The 15,956-nt window shown below is 38.7% G+C and overlaps 1 protein-coding gene across 1 annotated transcript in view; it reads left to right on the forward strand.

The window, feature by feature from the left end:
- Positions 1-11,972, forward strand: part of VPS50 (VPS50 subunit of EARP/GARPII complex) — a 117,168-nt gene extending 105,196 nt beyond the window's left edge. The window contains exons 23-28 of the mRNA XM_084897078.1: positions 1,028-1,176; positions 2,212-2,308; positions 3,354-3,512; positions 6,821-6,942; positions 8,840-9,029; positions 11,252-11,972. Of these exons, the coding sequence (XP_084753204.1) occupies positions 1,028-1,176; positions 2,212-2,308; positions 3,354-3,512; positions 6,821-6,942; positions 8,840-9,029; positions 11,252-11,371 (837 nt within the window). The 3' untranslated portion in view covers positions 11,372-11,972. The remainder of the gene's footprint in view (positions 1-1,027; positions 1,177-2,211; positions 2,309-3,353; positions 3,513-6,820; positions 6,943-8,839; positions 9,030-11,251) is intronic.
- The last annotated feature ends 3,984 nt before the right edge of the window (positions 11,973-15,956 follow it).

Here is a 15,956-nt window from a genome sequence, read left to right on the forward strand (position 1 = left end):
TTTTCTAAGTTGAAGCGTTTTATAATGTTTCATTTTCATTTTGCTAAATTTATAAACTGAAGTTATACTCTCAGAGTCCTATGCATTTGATACCCTTTTTATTCAGACAGAAAATGTCAGTAATTTGTGACTCTGTAATTGCTTTAAAAAGTAATCTAGATTTACATTTACACTTCAGGTTTTTTTGTGTGTCTAATTTTTTCTTTGAGGATCTTTAAAGTTCAACACTCGCTGTTTGGGGGCATCCCTTTCTTTTATTTCTAGTAACCATCTTCCTTCTCATCAATAATCTGTCCCAGACAATTGGTTCTGTTTCAGTTTATAAATAATTCTATTCCTGCTTTCTTTTTTTTTTTTTTAAATATATTTTATTGATTTTCCACAGAGAGGAAGGGAGAGGGATAGAAAGCTAGAAATGTCCATGTGAGAGAAACATCAACCAGCTGCCTCCTGCACACCCCCTATTGAGGATGTGCCTGCAACCAATGTGCATGCCCTTGACCAGAATCGAACCTGGGACCTTTCAGTCCACAGACCGACGCTCTACCACTGAGCCGAACCGGCTTTGGCTCTATTCCTGCTTTCTTGAGATCATTTCATAGTTACCTTGGTTAGACTTGGTGTAAAATGGTTAATCACACCATAATTTTGATACTTATCAGCTTAGTCCTCAAGGGACAATTTCTTTTCCCTCATTTGTAAGTTCTTAAAGGGTATCTCATTGTTGTCTCTATGAAACGTCTCTCAATTCATGAAGATTCCTTGTGTTGGCCAACTGTAGTTCATGCACAGGTTATAGTATGTAGAGTTGGATCATTTTCACTTAGCATAAAAAGCAATGTTCCAGCCATGAGCAAATACAAAAAAGAGGGTGGGGGTTTGGGGGGGCATGGGGAGAGCAAGAACTAAATGTAATTAATGCAAGCCTAAGAGTGTTTGAATTATAGTTCCAGTTTGGTAACATCACGTGGTTTATTGCTATTAGATTTGTTATTTCACACTGCGTACGTATGTGCTGTATTTTCAGGAAGTTACAGCTGATCCTACTGCCACACTCACAGCAGCAGAAGAGAGAAAGGAGAAGGTCCCAAGCCCACACCTAAGTCACCTCGTGGTTTTGACCTCCGGGGACACATTATATGGGTTGGCTGAAAGAGTGGTAGCCACAGAATCCCTGTAAGTTGTTAAAAACAGTTACTTTACCATTGAATATTTAAGAAAGGCTATTAAAGTAAGCCTTGTATAATTAGACATATATATATATATATATATATATATATATATATATATATATATATATCTTCCACTTTGAAATATCAATGGGTATTTCTGAGTATACCCTAAAATAGATTACCAGTGGATTTTTAAAACTGCATGCTTGGTTTTTGGTTACATAAATGGAAGGAGGGAAATCTTTTAAGTTTCTGTCTTTAGCAACGTGATCCTTGCTTTAAGTAAAACTTTAAAAGATGTTCTAGTGTACTTTCTATTTTCCTGTTGAATTGTGGTTCTGGAGAAACTAGCTGTCAGCTCAGTGTTAAATGTAGTCGACCCTTGACATCCGCAAGAGTGCATCCTGACCTTTATAAATCCCCCAGGTCTAAATACATCTGAAGCATAGAACTTCTCCCATAAAACGCAGTCAATGCTAACATAAGCGTTTTTGTGTTCATAACAAAAAATAGAGAAAAGCAGTGCAGCTACTGGCTGTCTTCCAGCCGGGGCCTCTGACTCCGGCACCCCTGCCTCCCGGCCCGAAGCTCACATGTGTGTCTCAGTCGAGTTCCTTTGTTACATGTTATGACTGTTGGGTAACTTCTGATAAGTGTCAGATGTTAAATCTGTGAATTCAGGGGTCTGTTGTATATAATTAAAGGGGATCTCTAAATGAAATCCTTTCAAGTCTTTCTCCAGTGTTTTGTGTTATCTGCGCTTATATCTTAACATGCAAAGCAGCATAACGACACCTTTGTGTCCAAATTAGCTCCCTTGAAGTCACCGTTCTTCTGCCTCAATTCACATTCAGTGATAAGTTGAGCTTTCATTTTTATGTAGAATGTAAATGAGCATGTCAAGTGGTAGTTCACTAACGTGGAGAATAATTTTAATTGTTAAAGTTTTGCTTAGAGACCTTAAAGACTACTTGTACAAAAACCCGGCAGGCTCTAACTCTGTGCTGTGTTAGTAAGGCGGGTTATTTGTTCTTTTCAGGGTATTCTTGGCTGAACAATTTGAGTTCCTTCAGCCGCATCTGGATGCTGTGATGCCTGCAGTCAAAAAGCCCTTCCTTCAGCAATTTTATTCTCAGGTCAGAGATGGGCTGTCTCGGGTGTCATTTCCACTGGGAGCCAGAGGACTGTCACACATGAGTTAGGGGTTTTGTTGTTCGCTTCCTTTTCTTTTCTTTTTTTTTTTACTAGTGATCAGTCTCCACATCCCAGGAGAGCTGGGTTAGAATATTTGTTTATTCGCCCCTGAATTGCTGTATTAAGTACTTCTTGGGCAACTCATATATAGCTTTCAGTCCAATGAGAGAGAAAGCCAGTTACTTAAAATATACAAAGGGGAAAGAGTCAGCGGCAGGGTATTTAACCTTGACTGCAGGAGGAAGGGGGTGTGGTTGGAAGCAGGTTGTCTAGAAAGGCTGTTTGGAGGAAGTGATGTGTAAACTTGATCAGCTAGGCGAGTAGAGAGTATGTTCCCAATGAAGGGATGGCTTCTACAGAGAGCAGCAGGGAAGGGAGAGGATGCATGTGAGCAGCTGAGACACTCAGGCTGCCAGGGCAGGGTATCGGGCTTGCGACGAGGAAGATGACGCAGTGATAAGCAGGAGCCGCAAGATGTGCAGGGCTCTCAGCCAGAACAGTGTTATTCCACGGGTACGAGGAAGCTAAGGGAGGGTGTGACCCAGGGGAGTGGCACGGTCAGGGTGTGTGTGTTAGAAAGTATGCTTGGGAGGCAGTGTGAAGAAGGGACATTCGATGACAAGCCTGGAGCCATGGAGACGGCTGGAGGGCAGTTACAGAAATGCAGTCCAACGGAATTGTGAGGTGGGGAGGGTGGGAGTCGAGATGGAAAGAAATGAAAGAATTTGAGAACTATTTGCTATCTCCAAGAAAATCTGTAGTCCTTTTAGAAACTACTGTGTATGGCCTCAAGTTTACTTAATGTCTCAAAGTTATGTTTAGAGTGAGACTTTTTTCCTCAAATTAAAGTATTTTCATAATATAAATCTCCAAATGAATAATGACTTATTTCAGATATGATGTGTCCTAGAAATAGGAGCAAAATGTCTTTTATACTGTTGGTACTTTAGAAAACATTTGTTTTCATTTCTGTGCAATTTATTTCAGACAGTCTCAACTGCCAGTGAACTACGCAAACCAATTTACTGGATCGTAGCTGGTAAAGCCATTGATTATGAACAGATGCTGCTCCTGATGGCTAATGTGAAATGGGATGTAAAGGAAATCATGTCACAGCACAACATATATGTAGATGCCCTGTTAAAGGCAAGTACTCTTTGTTAAAGACAATTCTGCTAAGAGAACTGTTCTTATAATGCAATCGCTCTAAAGTAATGAGTTTATAGTTACAGTATTACCACATTTCTAGCATCATAATATTAAAGTCCCTGAATTAGATTAGGCTTATTTTCTGAATTTTGTGTTCTTTTAGACCCAAGAATACTTTGTAGAACTTTTGTTTTGCTCACTAATTTTCCACTGGACTTAGAGTTTGATTGGCATGACTTGGCTGATCCTCATGTTACGTATCCTCAATAGCCATGGCTGTGGAGACAAGAGGTATTTCTAATGTTGTATGTATATTAGCAAGAGACGGTATGCCCGATTATTATTCTGAGTTGTGTTTTACAGAAATCACATTATCTTTGCAATGTGTCTTGCAAATACCTTTGTATTTAATGATTTATGTTTATAAGTTTTCTGGAAAGAATTGTAGTCATTTAAAAAAAATCATGTATCATGTGATAATTATAGATCATCTGACATGTGGCAAGCATTGCTCTAGATGCTGGCAATGTAGTTGTGAATTAAGGAATTTACATGCCAGCGAGGGATAATAGTAAAGAAATAAATTAAGATATGACGTGTCAGGTGAGGAACAGTCCTGAGAAAAAAATAAATGGCCAGCAGAATGGGAATAAAGAGTGGCAGGGAGCACTTGTGGTTAGAGGACTCCAATAATGGTGGGAATTGGGGAGACACCTGAAGTGAACATGAACCATGTGGATGTCTGAGGTGAGGAAAGAGCATCTGGGAAAATGAAAACCAGCTTTCAGAAAAATTTTGTTTTTCCTGTTTGTCCATGAAAAGAAAATTGGTCCTTAAGCTTCTGACTTTTATCTCATTTACTTACACAAACATTTTAAAAAATATATATTTTATTGATATTTTACAGAGAGGAAGGGAGAGGGATAGAGAGTTAGAAACATCCATGAGAGAGAAACATTGATCAGCTGCCTCCTGCATACCCCCTACTGGGGATGTGCCCGCAACCAAGGTACATGCCCCTGACTGGAATCGAACCTGAGACCTTTCAGTCCGCAGGCCGACACTCTGTCCACCAGCCAAACCAATCTTGGCTACACAAACATTTTTATCTGCTTGCAAGGCCATAAATAATAGCCTGGGACACTTGAGAACCAATGATTAAAGGAGAGATAGCAGTGGAATCCCTCTAGTGCTCCAGTGCCCAGCAGGGTATGGTCCTTCCCCCAGGGCTAGGACATCAGTACTATATACTAGTATAAGAAAGAACCAGTGCTATTCACATTATTAACCTGAACCCAGTTTTTATCAGCTTCAAACTTTTCATAAACTTTTCAGATCATTTGTTCTATTATTTTTCCAAGTCTAAACTGTTAGGTAAAAAGCACTCTGCATTGTTGCTTCAAAAGAATCCTCAGTAAAAGGAATGGTTCTATTTATTTATCAACAAGCACTCATGCACATGAATTTAGCAATGAGTAGAACGACATTTATACAGTAAGCATATAATTTTAACTTTAAAATATGAAAGAAACTCTTGAAACCAAAAGCACAGTTTACTGTAAAGAAGCATTAAATACAATAGCAAATACTACTGCTCTACTAGATTCATGAAATGAAAAATTGAAGAGCAATTACTTATTTAACTTGTATTTTCAAAAGTAAGCTTAGTAGGTTGAAGATGTACTTTTTTTCATAAATAATTAAAAGCAGTTAACTGTCAAAATAAATGCTCAAAAAATTGTGATTAAAAAAAATTGCAATTTAGGAAGTAGCAAAGGATAACATAATAATAATGATTTGTAGCTTGACTGGTGATCACATTAGGTTTTCTTTCTCCCTGTGTGTCATTAGAAAATTTGAACACATGTCCATCTTGACTTGTTTAGCATTGTGTAACTTCTCTGTTAAAGAAAAATGTCATCTTAAGCCTTCTTAACTTTATTTGAAATATATTATCAATGAAAGATCAATAGCATATACTTTAGTAAATGAACATATTTTAGGCAATAATAGTTCAAAAAACACTTATTGAAGGGTGTACCATCTGCTACCTTCATGTAATTGTTGGAATTGTCTAAATTGGTTACACATATTTTTATTTTTAGTGGAGTGGTATCATAAAGTTACTAATAAGTAACAAAAATGTTGTTTTCTATAATTGAAAATATTTTACGTTTATTTTGTCCATCTTAAAATTTGCAGCTATTACTTGACTTTCAAATCATCTATATATATATACAAAAAGCCAGCGACCATAACGGCCATAATGATTGGTTGCTATGACGCCCACTATGGCCAATGAATTGGCCAGATTAAAGGGTGGTACTGGCCAGCCAAATCTTGCAGCCCCTCCCCCCTGCCAGCTCACTCCTGATTGGACTCTCCCACCCCAATCAAGAGTGCCCCTCCCTTCCCCCTGTTCCCATCAGCCTGCCCCACCAGGAGAGGCCCACAGCCCCTCCCCTAGCAGGCCTGCCCCTGATCTCCACCCCCCTCCAACCCGAATAGGGGATGGGGATGGCTGGCCAACCACCTGCAGCCCCTCCCCCCACCTGGCCTCACCCCAGATTGACCCCCCTCACCCCGATCACCACCCATGGTCCCTCCCCAAGGCTGCTAGCCCCCAATCAGGCCTCCAACCCCAATTTGGGAGGGGGCCTGCTGGCCAATTGCCCTCGACCCCTTCCCTCAGCCAGCCCAGCCCTATCACTGGCCAGCTATACTCTCCCAATCTTCTCCCAACAGACCCAGCTCCAATCTGCTCTGATTGGGACCAGGCCTGCTGGACCCCACCCATGCATGAATTCATGCACTGGGCCTCTAGTTTGCTATATAATTATTTACTTTAAAATATTTAAGAAAGAGAATAATTTATCAAATTGTTCTCTAAGGAATATAGATAGCCACAAATACAGATACTTCACTCTGAATTTAAAACATTGTTTTTAACTGGGCCTCTTGAAGGAATTTAAAAACATAGATTATCAAGCTCTTTTTATCTATACTGACAGTCATAGAGAAAATTGAGATGTAAGAACATTTGAACATGGTTAGCATTGTTTAATCAGTTGATGACACTTATTTCCTTTGAGATAAAATGTAATGTACATACTCTGTATTACAACATAATTTAAACACTATTAAGGTTTTTTTCTAAGTGTAACAAATTGAATAAATTAGGCATTATCTCTTTTGGTTTTACTTGGTTTGATTCTGAGTCCTCCTAAATCTTTTTGCCACTGAGATGGGAAAACAGTGCAGCATTATAATTACATTCACATACAGCTGTGATTTTTGTCTTTTAGGAATTTGAACAGTTTAACAGGAGGTTAAATGAGGTTTCTAAGAGAGTTCGGATACCTTTGCCCGTGTCTAACATACTTTGGGAACATTGTATACGACTGGCTAACAGAACTATTGTAGAAGGGTAAGTTTTTCGAGAAAGCATTATCAGATTCCTCAATGATAAATCATAATGTATGTATAACATTATAATTAACACTAATGGATGGAGAGATAGGTAGAGATAGTGGTAAATAGCAGATAATCCCATAATAATTTAGGTTTGACTTTAGAATATAATTGGAAGAAACCTTAAACCTTACTATACCACCTCTGTCTATGGAAGATTTTCTGGCTGGTGACCTAGAACCAGCTCATAGAAGAGGGAGGAATGCAGCAGCTAATGGTTCTGGAAGTTAAACTAGTAGTAATTATTATTACCTAATAATATAATTATGCTGATGACTCATAATACTTATTGAGCACTTTACAGGGTTTTATTGTCAAATCCTAACCTCTCTTAGATAGTACTATTAGTTTGTCAATTGAGGCTTAAAGATGTTAAGTAACTTGTCCAAGTTCACAGTTTTTATTTTATTTATTTGTTTAGATTATTCCCATTTTTTTCAGTGATAGTTGACAGTCAATATTATATTATTGTATACAGCATAGTGGTTAGACTTTTATATAATTTACAAAGCGATCCCCCTGTCAAGTTCCCAGTTTTCAAACACAGAGAAGGCTTATGCACGCCTGATTTTCTGATGGCAAGTCAGTCCCCGTGGCAGCAATATCACTGCTAATAAGATCATTATTATGTCACTGTAAACGGTATATTCCTTTCATGGGTTGACTTTAAAGATCTCTCAACAGTAATGTTCCCCTTGCTCAGAAACCATGCTCATGGGCCCATGACACCCAGAACACAAACAAGAGGCGCTGGTGCATTTAAAGTGTCCCGGAAAGCAAACCGCTGTATCAGAGCGCATGCAGAGTGATCTAGAATGGCACATCAGTTCAATTTTCACACTGTCATCTATCTGACTTCTCTTCGGTTCTTATTAGTTCTGAGGAAGGATGTATCAGGAAGTGAGGAGGTGAGGATGACAAGCTGACGGCAGTCTTGGCGCTCTGCGCTGACGCCAGCCGTGCTGTACATCCCACCCTGGCTCCGTGTCCACTGTCGCGACGGAAAGCATTTGAAATAAATTAGTTTAATAAAGTAGAAAATGGATAATCAATGTTATGTTTCTGTGTAAACACCCTTAATTAAAAAAGAAACACACAACAAAATCGTTGGTCCCTTTAAGTAATGAAAGCTTTGATTTTCTTGCACACTTCCTTCAGGGAGGTACCTTATTCCCTAGGGTTGGAATCTCCATGTTTTGTATGATTGAAAGAATGAGACACTGACTTATGAGTAACAAAATGTATGTGAGGATTAGTCTATTAATTCTTATTACTATTCAACCTTAACACACACAGGTTTTCAGTAACGTGAGGTTTCAGAATAAGTCCATTAAGTGTTTTATTATCAAAAATATGTATATACTTTCTGGGCTTATAAGTGAGCACATTTTCAGGTTTGCTGAATGCCCATTGGAAACTTACTTCATTTGTTTCCCCTGTATCCTTTAGCTACAATATTGAACTGCTTTAATGAAACAAAGATCGCTTTGGAGTATTCATAGCTTGTTTTAGAAATAATTGTTGGCAGCAAGATTAGCTGGAAACCCAATTTACCTTTCTTGCAGGCGATCATGTTAATTGAGCTTGGAGAACAGAGTGTAGAACAGCAAAGCACCCGAGACGCTGTCAGGTCTCTTTGCACATGAGGACCCTGAGGCCCAGACGAGCCTCAGGGACGGTTGCAGAGGGACGGTTCCGGAGCACAGTCCGGTCCTCCCCACTTCATGTTCCTGGGCTTTTCCCCTGCAAATGGGGAATTTTTCAGTGGTGGGTTAGAGAATGGTTTAAATACCTAAAGGTTTCTTTTCCTAGTCATCCCATCATTTATATGTTTTTATTATTGTGTATCTTAGATATGCCAATGTCAAGAAGTGTAGTAATGAGGGTCGTGCCTTGATGCAATTGGACTTTCAACAGTTTTTAATGAAGCTTGAAAAACTAACAGATATTAGACCCATTCCTGATAAGGAATTCGTGGAAACCTACATTAAAGCCTACTACCTGACTGAGAATGACATGGAGCGCTGGATCAAGGAGCACAGGGTGAGAGCTGGAAAACAGATAATTAAGTTTTTACTCCTTTTTCCTTAGATCTGTTAGAGTCTGGTATATTATATAATTCAATCATGAGAACGAAACATAAAGAAACATTTGCTTTTTCAGTGTGGGCTACCGAGGCCATTTCTTTACCATGTTCACACAGTGTCTGTGCAGTGCCCTTTGCCTAATCAAATCTTGAGACCTTTGTGAACTGTAACAGTAATTATCTAGAAAGAGAGCCAGAGTCTGAACGTTAGCTATATTTATCCTCCCGCTGTTGTAGGAAAAGGCTGAAGTGGGTTAACATCAAGACAAATTGAATGCGTCACTAGTTCACCTCTTAAACCTCCTTGCAGCCCTCAACAATGAATGAATGAGTGACATCCTCTGAATGCACTGATATGTCGTAGTGATGATTGAATGCGGTAATACTAAATGGCTAAATGTAACTTCATCCTCCATTAGATTTTACCTTAAGTGTAGATGAGATTATTTTTCTTTTGTGTGGATTCATAGATAAGTAGAGGAAAAAAAATACAATTTATGAAGTGTTATGTAGGATGCTGAATTTTTGACACAGTTCAAATCAAGATATCACTAGAGCATGCTTATTATGGGAGCTTTTCTGTATGATTGTTGTAGCGTTTGTCTAGGTAGGCAGTATGTGAAGACAAACTTAATGAAAGTGTGGGAAGTGTTAAAATTGCACCGAATCTCATTTCTTCAATGACTCTAGCATTCACATTTATTTGTGCTATAAACATCATCAGTAAAGACCAGGTAAATATCTCATTTGACTGGGTAAGGACACGGGAATTACTTATATATACTTTATGAGGCTCATCCTTTCTGGTTTCCACATTGTAGAAGAATGAAATGACCATTAGCCTGAGTTTTCTGTACATGTGCCCATTTGTAGGTCAGTTTCAGATCTCTTGGAGCAAAGTAGAAATGCACATGCTATTTTCAAAGATTTCAGAATTGAGGAAAATGTCACCATTTTTAGTCCCCCTGTCCTGTGACATTTGTGAACCATAATGCTAACCCAGGTGCAGATGGATGCTGAGTGTTTCCAGGGTCCATTTAGTAAAGTAAGCTGTAAACACTTCAGGCTTGGTACTGAGGAGGAAGTTCGGGGAAAGGTTACAAGTAGCTGAGGGCAGAAAGCATAGCTCTTAGGTAGTATCCATCCTTTGATGCAAGAACGGTACCCTTTTACATTTTCCTCTTTTAATATAGTGGACTGAAATTTTTAGTTTAGTGTTTTGGAAGAGCTTGGACTAACTGATATTTGTAATTTGGTGAAAATTTCCCAGCAACAGGGCCTGTCCTGTCTTAAGAGAACCCCAGTTCCACCGTGTCCGGTCCAGTGCTTGATGACTGTTGTGCCCACTAAGTATTGACTGATCACTTAAGAGAACTTGCCGGGTGTTTACAAATTCTCTGAGTAGTTGGCCGAGTTTTTAAAATGAATTCTTTCTCATATTTTGAAATGGCACTATCTTCAGTGGTTATCTCCAGTGAAAACATGTTTTTAGTAGATGATAGATACAACCCTCTCTCCTGGTCTGAACTCTTGCTATCCAACCCCCATGACCTGTCAATATATAAAACTTCCTGATGGGGCCCATTCTTTCTCATTCTAGCAATTTGTAATCTCAAATTCAGTACTTGTACAACAGAAAATACTTAATGGTTTTACTTTTACTTCCTAACTACCAGTTACGACATGAGGGTTTAAAATCCAGTAACTTTCTGATCTGTGTTACCTTATTCATTTATTCTTTATGAGAAAAGTTGTTCTGTGATTTGAGATCTTTGTCTTTTTATACAATGTTTACAAAAAAGTAGAGTGCTGGAAAATGCTTATTCAGTAGCATTTTAAAAATTTGAAATGTCAGTGTAATTTGATAACTTAATAACAAAGACTGTCACAGAAACAAGCATACAGTGTGTGCTCTTAAACATAATAAAAAGCATAGGCATGTGAGATTGTCTGCCTTATTAAAGAGGTCCCAGTTCTTCCTATTTCAAATGAATGCTGTGATACCTTATTTCCTATTATCACAGCTCACAACCCTTTGTCTTTCATGCCTGAACTATACTTTCACTGCTTTCCTCTGGGTTGTAGCGCTCAGTTACTGTCTGCTGAGATCTGAGTGTCTGCCTATCCTTCCATTGATCCATGTACTAAATATGATTTTTTATTTTTTTTTTTTGAGCAGGAGTATTCAACGAAGCAGCTGACGAATCTGGTTAATGTTTGCCTGGGATCCCATATCAATAAAAAAGCAAGACAGAAACTTCTAGCAGCTATAGATGACATAGACAGACCCAAAAGATAATGAACACAATTCTCTTTCCTCAATGCCATTTATCTTCTCTCAACATCTATGGAATGGAAGCCAATTTTTCATGCCTCCTGCCAGCAGTCCGCTAAGAATACTTCGTGCATGTTCTTTCCAACAGGAAAGTGGAAAACACTGAAGTCCGTGTGGTGTTCTGAAATGATCCTCATATGCTCTGATCTCTTCTCAACTTTTAGTCTCGTTGTATTCCTTTCCTGAAATGATATCCTTGCCTTGTCATAACTATTGTTATATGATGACCATTATGCATTTTACAGAAGAATGGACTGTAAGTATATAATTATAGGGAACTATGGTGATATGTCCATGGGCAGTTTTTGGAGAATGAATTTATGTTGACATTTTTCTACCCTCTGATGTGGTTCTTAATTAATTAGCATAATATTAAAGGATTAATGTACAGTATCTCCTAATTATGAGCACTGCATGAGGGCTGAGAAGTACATGTAAGCAAAATGGGTGAAAAATCAATATGTTCTCTGTGTTTTCGAATGTGAAAGTTGTCAGTTTCAAATTGGTTATGATACATTGATCATACATGATAAAATTTAATAAATGGTACACTCTAACATGACCAGCCTGTGTGAGACTGTGTTTTGATATCTTTCCACAGCAGGCAAATTTCATAAAAGTACAATGGATTTTCTTTGCATGTTTTAATTTTAGTCATCTTAAATCCAAAAACCAATGGTGAAAAGTAATTTCATTATACCTTTTCAGTACCCAAATGCACACAGAATGGTGATTGTGGGATTTTCAAAAAAGTGTAATTTTTTTAATACGTATCAGCTTTGTTCTCTTTGAATTAAACTTTTGTCTTAGGACAGCACAACCTGGCTTAGCTGACTCAGGGAAAGAGCTCTCTGTTAGTCAAACATAAGCATAGGGTCATGTGTTCACTCTCCTTAAATATCTGCTCTGTAGGACAGATGTAAAATAATGTGAGTTTAGCCAATGATAAACTTTGGAACTCAGCAACTGTGTACTGTTCTTTTAAACTTTGCTTTGAAGTCAGGCATTTTCTGCCAACATACAGAAAACCAACAGAGGCTTAATGGAGATATAACCCTACCATTTATCAATGTCTTAAGGTTGTCAGGAGAATAGTATCTATTCTTTTCGTAGAATTCTTTGTAGTTTATAAACTTATAAATACAAAGGCCCAATATTTTCCTCTCCTGGCCCATATGTTTACACACTTCCTTGCACCCCCAACTTCATTGACTAAACAAATGCACTGCCTCATATCTGTTTCTTTAGATAATGGGGTGGCTATTTTAAAATTTATTTGGGCTGAGGTCTATCAGTTACCTCTTCTAAGTCATTAATCTTTGAGACAAGACTTGTAGCAAGCAAGCTAACTGCAATTTTGTCCCTGAGATTTAAGTGTGTGTCAGTAATAAAATTCTAAATGAGATGATAATAAGCACACATGCAGGCACTGAGATTTGGCTGTACCTGATATACATTTTTCAATAAGTATTTTGTCTTAATCTTTAGAAGTTCACTTGTTGGAAGCTGGCTTAAATGCTTTTCTAACCATCTGGTAGAGAAAAGGCAAGATGATCTTTACAATTTAAGTTCCATTGGTCTTTTGAGTATAATAGAGTAATTTTCAACATATTGGCAATTTGAAATGTTGTTTGACCTGGTGTTCGACCATTATCATAAGAACTTGGCTCTTCTGGTTTCAGGCATCTTGGTTTTATTGTTAGTTTTTTTGTTGTTTTTGTTGTTGCTGTTTTCCTAAGCCAAAGTAGTTTTTTGTCTTCTAGTTAAAGGTCAAACTCTTCCTCTTTTTCTTTTGACTAATCGTTTTGCTCTCTCAGCTCTTATACTTCATCTTCAGGAGAATATGAAGAGGTAATTTTGGAAGAGATGATGATTTAATAAAAATGATGATGGCATGAAGGACTGCCAGGGATTGGGGTGGGCAGGTGTTGATCAGTTGATGTCATGAGCTGCCCTTCCCAAAGTTTCAGAGGTGATAAATAAATAACATAATTGTAGTATTTGAAATGGGAAGACAGCAATGACAGCGTTACACTAGAATTGCCCATCTGGCAAGGCAGAATTGGAGGGCAAAAATTATTTTAGTAAAAATGGGTAACAAAACACACGAGCATTTATCTCTTCCCACAGTGACTCTGCTTGTGGGCAGGGGAGTGACAAGTAAGCAGACATTGTCAGGAGCCCTGTCAAAGTTCATCGGGATCACTGAATCTGCTGGGGAGGAGCATATGGGTCCCGCAACGGGGATCTCATAGTATGGATGTAGCCTAGGGGACAACGTGGCAAGGTGCTAAGAAGCTTCCAGACTGAAATCTAATAGTTTTGAAGCTGGTAGGAAATTTAGAGATCACCTAGTGCATGCTTCCAGCAGGTAAGTTACAGATGCCTGTAATCTCTGGGCATCCATAAGGTAGATCCTTCGTAGCATTCCCACCTGGTCTGCTACTTCCTGAGAATTTCCAGCCTCAGGAAACTCAACTTCCTCACAGGCTCTGATCATCAGAGATCTTCCTGGACCTGAAACTACATTCCATGGAGTCTGTGTTTCTTGCCCTGTTCTACTCTCCAATCAGGGGAAATGCAGACACCTATCTTGACTCATATTGAGTTTGTAGTCAAATGAAGCTCTCAAGCTTATCCAGCGTTGTTCAAAATTTATCCTCTTGTACAGTTTTGAATGTCAATTTAAGAGATCTTACATAATTTTCATCTCACTATTGTTTTACTTCGGGACTTGTGGCAGCCTGTCTAGAATGTGTTGGTCTCAGATTCTGTCATTAGGAATAGGAAGCATGTGCTATTTTGCTGCCCTCATGATAAGGGCGTGTGCCTTGTATGTCTGTCCTCTCTCATGGGTAAAATGTAAGTGGGACAGAACCAAGGAAAGAGCTCTTGGGCCCAGCACCAAGCAACTCCAGTAATCCGAACTCTAAATAGGTGCAGAAGAGCCTTGTAGTGCTCACCTTCCCCATGTTTTTCTAATTTGACTATAAAGGTAATATGAAATTTTGTGAAGTTCTTTGGTGGGAATAAAAATTTTGCAACACCCTCAAAATGGAAAGTGGATACAATCTGGTTTTCTTTCCTGACTTGAATCTGTGCTGGCTTTTGATAAATGACCATTTATTTTTATGTGTTCACCAGCTATTTTTTTTAAACATTTTATTCTTGAAATCTGCCGAGTCCATGGGTGGCTCACCAAGATGACTGTGTGGTAAGCCTAATTCGTCTCAATAAATTAATTCCAGACTTGAGACACCTCTCCTCCATTCATACACTGGTGCAGGGGTTTCTGCTGTTCTCACTTCCTGTATAACCACAGGAAGAAGATGTATATTCCTGCAAAGGTGTGTGTTTACTTACTAGAATGTTATCTCTCTCTGACTTCCATTTATCTTAATCGTGTTTGTTTTTCTAATTGCAATGACTATTCTTTTTGGAAAACCTAATTACTATTACTCCACAAGCCTCCAGCAGTGAGTGATGTGTTTTCCTCCTTCCTGCTTGGAACACATATGTAAAAACCCTAGGGTTGCCTTGAGGCTGTTTTTAAAATTTTATCTTTATTGTTGAAAAGTATAGATGTTCTCCCCTCCCCTCCACCCCATCGGACCCCCTCTGCCCTGCTCCCTCCACCTCCCTAAGCCTTCGCCGCACTATTGTCTGTCCATGGGTTATGCATGTATACATATATTTGGTTAATCTCTTCTGCTTCTGCGTCTCTGGATCTATATTTTTCATCAGTTTATTTTGTTCATTAGATTACACATATACATGAGATCATGTGGTATTTGTCTTTCTCTGACTGGCTTATTTTGCTTAGCATATTCTGCAGGTCCCTCCATACTGTCACAAAGGGTAAGAGATCCTTCTTTTTTACAGCTGGATAGTATTTCATTGGGCAGATATACATATATTTTTTATCCACTCACCTACTGATAGGCACTTGGGCTGTTTCCAGATCTTAGCTATTGTAAATATTGCTGCTATGAACATAGGGGTGCATATATTCTTTCTGTTTGGTTTTCAGGATTTTTAGGATATAGTCCTAGAAGTAGGGTTCACTGCATCAAATGGGAGTTTCATGACCAAGTGAGGTTTATCCCAGGAATGCGAGGCTGGTACAATATCTACAAATCAATAAATGTGGTACATCACACAAGCAAAATCATATGGTCATATCAATAGGTGCAGAAAAAGCATTCGACAAAATCCAGCACCCATCTATAAGAATAAAAGCATAATATGCTAATTAGATCGGACAGCCTAAGGACCTTCAGGATGAAGCTGGGGCTGCAAGGGCCAAGGTAAGACACCGCAGCTGCGAGAGCCAAGGCAAGCGTCCGTGGCGGGAGGGCCAAGACTCTTGCATGAATTCCGTGCATCAGGCCTCTAGTTCTTTCTAAAAACTCAAAGTGGGAATTGAGGCCATTAATAATAAAGACCATTTATGACAAACTTAGCCAACATCACACTCAATAAGCAAAAACTAAAAATGTTTCCCTTAAGAATAGGAACAAGAGGGATATCCCCTTTCACCACTTTATTC

The sequence above is a fragment of the Pipistrellus hanaki genome (genome assembly GCF_964339955.1).
Source record: "Pipistrellus hanaki genome assembly, chromosome: 10".
Classification (NCBI taxonomy): Eukaryota; Metazoa; Chordata; class Mammalia; order Chiroptera; family Vespertilionidae; genus Pipistrellus; species Pipistrellus hanaki.